We start from the raw sequence: 6366 nt of genomic DNA, 5'->3' as shown, positions 1-6366 counted from the left end.
ACCCCTGCTTTACTGTGTCAAATTGACAGAGGGATAACAGAGAGTTGGCCATTCTAAGGTAAAAACCCAGCGCATAAAGTGTTCATGTTTTGGTTTTTTTTTTCATCCAGACGGCCCGCGCCCCACAGTTTGGGAACCTCTGCATTAAACTAAGATAAATTACACAAGCTAAGATAATTAAACTAATCTAAGGAAGATAAACATGGATAATATGTGCTAAACTTATGTCAAATAGAATAGGCAAGTTAATCTAAACTAGGTTAACAGAAAATAAATTAAGCTAGCACAGATATGTTAAACTAAGGTACGGTAACAGAAGACAAGCTAAAATAAGCAAATAGAGCAAAGTTAACCTAAGCTAACATGAGATCAAATAAAACTAGGCTAATAAAGCTAAAATAAACTGAGCTGGGCTAACAGATGCTAAGCTAAGGGTTTAAACTAAGTTAAAATGAAATGCACTAAGATAAACAGTAAAGGTGATCTTTACTAACTTAAGCTAAAAGACAAGTTGAACAAAAATATGAAGCCCGATGTCTGTTAAGCTAACAGAAGCTAACAAAGATTTAAAAAAGCAACTTTTGGAAGACTTGGAGAACTACTAATCACACCTGATTTTGTAGCAAAACTTTTTCTATATAAACCGTCGATAAGTTTTTGTTGTTGATATTAAAACTGTTTGATAAAAAAATGTCTTTTAAAAACTTGTGGTTAGGTTCTGGAACGTTGATCCATGGAGCAGGAAGCACGAGTTTCAGGGAGGAAAATGTCCAGGATCTGAAACAAACCCAACAGTTTCTCCTCCGGCCTCCCCTCCAGCTCTGCGGCTGTTTGTTTCGGATCCTGGAGTGTTGCCATGGAAACGTGCATTTAACAGCAGGTGAGGAGGAGGAGGGAGGAAACTCCTTCTTCCAACCGTCTGACTTGGTTTTCCTGCTCAGCCTGCAGCAGCAGAAAGCAAAGCATGGAAAGTGAGAAGCAGGAGAGTTTTCCCCTTCAGAGACTGAGCTGGTTCTGTGTCGGTTCTGCTGGTTCTGGTAGTTTCTCTGTGAGCAGAATGAAAGGAGGATTTCAATCCACAAACTGTTTCCAGATCAGCTCGTTAGCAGTGAGGGACCCCGGCCAGGATTCCTGCATGGTGCCGTCATGTGCAGCTGGGTGTCCCTCAGGAGGTCCAGACCCGGTCCAGACCGACGGCTGGAGGCTCAGGGCAGAGGGGCCACATTTACATGTTCCCAACTGGCTTCACTGATCCAGTCTGCTGTAAAAATATGACTCAGAATAAAAGTATATGGAGCCGTTTGCAAAGTTACAGGCCACAACAAACATTTTCATTCATTTATATGTCAGTTTCAAACTAAATGTTTAGTTTACATCCTAAATACTTCGCTCCAAACTAAATATGTAGCTAGCACGCAACTTCAGTTGCAAACTGAATATTTCGTTAGCAAGCTAAATATTTAATTTACAACCTAATTATTTTTGATGCAAACCAAATGCTTAGCTAGCAAGCTACATATTTAGCTTCAACCTTAATATTTGCAATACCTTGCAACCTTAATATTTAGCTTAAAGTAGTTATCAAACTACTTATTTAGCTTCAAACCAAATATTTAGCTAGCAAACTTTACTAGTTAAATATTTAGTTTAAACCTAAATATTTAATTAGCAAGATGAATGTCGCTTCAAATTAAATATTCAGCTTGAAATATTTAATTGGCAAACTAAATATTTAGTCAGCAATGTAAATATTTAGCTCCACACTAGTTACTGTTAATGCTCTTCTTTCTGTTTTTCTCCATCTTCTTACAGGATCTCTGCAAATATCAAAGTGAATTTTAAGGCTTTTTAAAAGAACAATCTCAGTCTAAGAAATGTGACAAATACCTGCTGGAAGTTAACTGAAAAACTTAGATTATTATCTTAAGTAGTTAAATTAAATAATTGTAACTTATATTTCAGCACTGAGATTAAACATAATATTATACTCCTGTTAACAAATTTGAGAGTTTAATTTATTTTCTCCTGCATCAGATTACAGGAATGTTTTCATTTTAATTTCTCAAACAAGGAGCGTTAATCAGCAGGTCTGTACAAATGGCTGAATATTTCTAAAAATTAAATCCTAATTTACAGATTTATGCTGTAATCTGATTTTAGTTTAGTGAAAAGCAGAAACCTTAAAGATGTAATCCGACAAACCGAGGATCTTCCTAAAAGGAAGTAATTAATGCTTTCAAACATTGCTCAGATGAAGCTGCAGTGGGTTGAATATCTTTATTTCCTGTTCAGCACCCAGACCCACTTCCTGTCCGCTCCAGGCTCATAAATTGTTTCTGTTTGGATCTTTTCCTGGCCGTCCCCCGCGGCGGTGAACCTGGAAAAGATCTGGTTTTCAGTCCCGTATCGTCCTTCGTTTTCCTCAGCCGTCCCCTTCTTCTTCGTGGGCCCCGATGTGCTCCGGGTCCGGCGGCTCCTCCAGCGCCTCCTGGTGGCCGTGTTGGATGGACACCATGCCGGTCAGCAGGGCGTAGCTCAGCATGGCGCCCAAGGCAAACAGAGCCGACAGAAACTGCTTCCTGCGCTTGTTGGGGACGTTGTCGAAGTCTCCGGCCTCCGGCGCCGCCGGCGCTTTCTGAGCCGACGGCTCTGCGGCAGAGAAATGATCAATCCGGAGGATTATCAGCTGTGGCTTTACATCAACGCTTTAAACAGCTCGAACTGTTCATGTTGATATAAAATCTGTTCTAGAAGCATTTAATATTTTCCACTTCATTTTTACAACAATTTCATCAATAACTGAAGTTCTTATTTATTATTTTCAATAAAAGAAATAAATCTGGAATATATTTTAGATATTTAAAATATTTCCCATTTACATATTAATTTGTTTTAATTCATCAATGCAAAACATTCTCTAAACATTTATATACACAATACATTAAATATCTGTTGTTGCTGTACCAACCGTCTAGACCCCTCAGATCTTCTGGTTCTGGTTCTGCTCTGCATCCCCAGAACCAGAACCAAACAGGAGAAGCAGCTTTCAGCTTCTGAGCACCACAAATTTAGAACAAACTTCCAGAAAACTGTAAAACAGCTGAAACATTGAGAGCCTTTAAATCTCAACTAAAAACCCTGTTTAGAGTTGCTTATGGCTAAATTAGGATTAGAGTGTGGGTTTGATGTCTTCAATGTATTTGACGTTTTTAATGTTTTTATCTTTTCTTTTTATCTTTTTATTTCTCTTTCTCACTGTTTGCGTTTTAATGATGTTTTTTTAACTCTCTCACATGCTGTTTTTATTTTAATTATGTGAAGCACTTTGAAATGCCTTGCTGCTGAAATGTGCTATACAAATAAAATTTGATTGATTGATTGATATAATATGATGTATAATAACATTTTATGATTATAATTTATATTTAAATGTTTATATAGCTTTATAAACATTTTTAAATATTTGAAATATTTAACATTTACGTAAGATTTTAATTACACTACATCATTTAATTTAATTTGTCCTACATGCATAATATTCTCAAACATTTAACTAAAAAAGCATTTGATTAGAAATTATATGTATATATTTAAACGTGCTTACATAGTTATATTACTTTACGTTTTAAAATATTAAAAATAGTTATGACATTTACATAGCAATTAAATCAAATTAATTAATACATAACACTCAAATGGTTAATTTATACAATATTTTTATGATAATTAACTTTTTTTATGTTTAAAATAATTCTCATGCTGAAGGTAAAACTTTAAAACCTTATTTTCTTTCTGTGACTCTGTTTTCCCTGCACCAGATTTCGCTCCTCCTCTGTCACTGAGCTCATCTGTTTACAGACACAGTTTATATGAAGTCATTTCAACCCATCATTTCAGGGCCAGAAGTGACTTGTGGAGCGTTTTCCTGCAGATGCTTCCAGATGTCGCTCACCTCGGCTGTCTCTGGGGAAGTACAGCAGCAGGATGTTGGAGCAGAAGTCGCTCAGGTTGTCCAGGGACTTCAGGTGCTGCTGCAGCTTTCCGTTGGGAAGTTTGCACTTCAGGATGGGAGCCAGGTGGCCGAAGACGTAGGCGTCCAGAGACGAAGGCCTGCAGGGGAAACGAGACAACAGAAATGTCAGCGTTGGTGTCTGGGCTGCACGCGTCCCTTTTTTAATAAAGTTAGTGATGATTTATTGGAGAATGGCGTCCAACTGAACGTAAAAAACGTTACATGCTTACTGCAAGCTAAAATAAACAAACATTTTAATTACTCACTTAAACAAAGAGGTGATTATTATTGCCATCATAATCGTGCTTATGGACAAATCTCGTCCAAAGCAACAATGTTTTAAGGCTGATATTATCATTGCACGATCTGTACCCTTGGAAGAAATATTTACGGATTATTCTTAAAATGTACATCAATAAAGTGTAACATACTTATTTACAGTAATTACAATATTTATTGCTATAATTTCTCATCTTGCTAGGTCATGTTCTAATTCTCTTAATTAATAATTGTCAATTTAGTTCAAGAATTAGAAAACTGAGTATTTAACTCACTGGACTGTTAGCTAGCAGCTACAGCCGATGCGCCCTCTGGTGGACTCATCAAGGACAACAAGAGACCTTCATTTCATATAATTGCATAATTTTTTTATGTTTCCTTTTTTGGCTCTAGTGGCTTTTATTTGACAGTGCTCAGACAGGAAAGTAGAATAATGAGAAGGAGGAAGACGTGCAGCAAAGGTCACCAGGTCGGGATTTGAACCTGCGTCGAGGACTGAGGCCTCCTGATGTGGGTTAACGCTGCGCCACCGCAGCAGCCTGATTGTAGCATTTGTTTAGATCAAATAAATGTTACCGTACTGGTGTTTATGTGAAACACTAATTAAACCATCTTTCCTCACTTTTGATAACCGTTCTAAAGTGGACAAAGTGAGAAGTGTTGCGAAATGCAATTAAATCGTTTTGATTCTTATTTCTTGTAATTATATTCAATTAATACACTATTTTTATTATTTCAATGATATACAACAAGAAGATTAATAAAAATACCCTCCCTGCAAGTATTTCAGATTGTTAGCTTAGCTCTTCGCCGATACATTCGGCCATCTTGGATTTTTTTGCTTCCTCCGTTTTAGGACTTTCTTGTTGTAACCAAAATAGTCAGAGAACAAGCAGAGGGAATTCTAAAACAGTTTACAAAAACCATTAATCTGGTACAACTAACAAAAGGCAGAGCAAAGTTTATTATTATTACCAATGCATTAACTTAAAAACATTGCAGAACCAACCCAAAATACACCAGCAGTTAGCAGCTAACTGTTAGCTGCTAAGCTAGTGGGGTAACTGGCATGATAGCATCAAAATGCTAACACAACAAAGCGGTTATTTCACTCTCAAAACATCGACTTCATGACACTGCTTGGTGTAACAACACATATTATATAATAAAACTTTGTAGAAACAATTTCCAGGCAGCGTGGGCGCTGCACGTCTGGAATAATTCACTACAATAACCGTTTTAAATTTCACTCTGAGGTCGGAGATGGAAAATCTGCAGAACTTGAGAACTTACGAGTCTCCAAAGAAGAACTTGTGTGAGCCGAGTCTCTGCGACAGGAGGTTCATGCACTCTGCAGCGTCCCGGTACAGCTGGAAAACACAGGTCCAAACCGCAACTCAGAGGGTAAAACTCAACAAACACCTGGGTTCTGATAAAAACACAGGTCCAAAATGCCTCTGGCAGCAGGAAATACAAGGAACATGACCAGAACCGGAACAGAGCCGTTTGTAGGGAATAGTTCAGAAAGAATAAAACCGGAGCTCTGAGTAGCAGGAAGAAAACCGTCAGAGAAACTAGACCGACCTTCGACCTCAAAGGATTCACATAAAGACGGAGCGAATGAAGCTGACCTGAGATTATATTAAAATAAACCAGATTAATCAGATTAAAAAAATTATCCTTCTGCAGATTTTTCATTTAACAACAAACTTATTTTACACAGTATCAGGAATACATTAAAAGATGCAAATAAATAATTTCCTTTTTGATTTAAGAAAATCAACATTTTATTACCTAAAATGCATCAACAGCATTCATTCAGAAAACCTTCAGCTGACTGAACAGCAGTACAGTGAAGGACTGATCTGCTGATTATTATTTTATATTGATTAATAATTGGATTAAAAGGTAATTAATAAATTTTATTTACAGAATTGCAGGTGAAAATAAATCTGCCACTAGATGAGTTCTGGATAAATCATATTTACACAAAATGTGGCACATAGTGCAGTTTTACAGCACAATCAGATAACTGTGTTACCTTCGGTTGGTATAAAAATGTTATATATATATAA

General features: G+C 36.9%; 1 protein-coding gene and 1 long non-coding RNA gene across 2 annotated transcripts in view; one reads left to right on the top strand and one right to left on the bottom strand.

Annotated features, from left to right (window-relative positions):
• LOC107833643 (uncharacterized) overlaps positions 1-1377 on the top strand; it is a 3837-nt gene extending 2460 nt beyond the window's left edge. Inside the window, exon 3 of the long non-coding RNA XR_001659408.1 lies at positions 716-1377. This is a non-coding gene — a long non-coding RNA (uncharacterized LOC107833643). The remainder of the gene's footprint in view (positions 1-715) is intronic.
• An 883-nt stretch (positions 1378-2260) lies between these two features.
• Positions 2261-6366, bottom strand: part of mtx1a (metaxin 1a) — a 10477-nt gene continuing 6371 nt past the window's right edge. The window contains exons 7-9 of the mRNA XM_007576922.2: positions 5585-5661; positions 3953-4110; positions 2261-2649 (exon numbers count right to left, since the gene is read on the bottom strand). Coding sequence (XP_007576984.2) covers positions 2423-2649; positions 3953-4110; positions 5585-5661 — 462 coding nt within the window. The 3' untranslated portion in view covers positions 2261-2422. The remainder of the gene's footprint in view (positions 2650-3952; positions 4111-5584; positions 5662-6366) is intronic.

The sequence above is a fragment of the Poecilia formosa genome, unplaced genomic scaffold (genome assembly GCF_000485575.1).
Source record: "Poecilia formosa unplaced genomic scaffold, Poecilia_formosa-5.1.2 Scaffold420, whole genome shotgun sequence".
Taxonomy (NCBI): domain Eukaryota; kingdom Metazoa; phylum Chordata; class Actinopteri; order Cyprinodontiformes; family Poeciliidae; genus Poecilia; species Poecilia formosa.
Note: the sequence above shows the minus strand (reverse complement) of the source record. Positions and strands in the feature narration are given on the sequence as shown.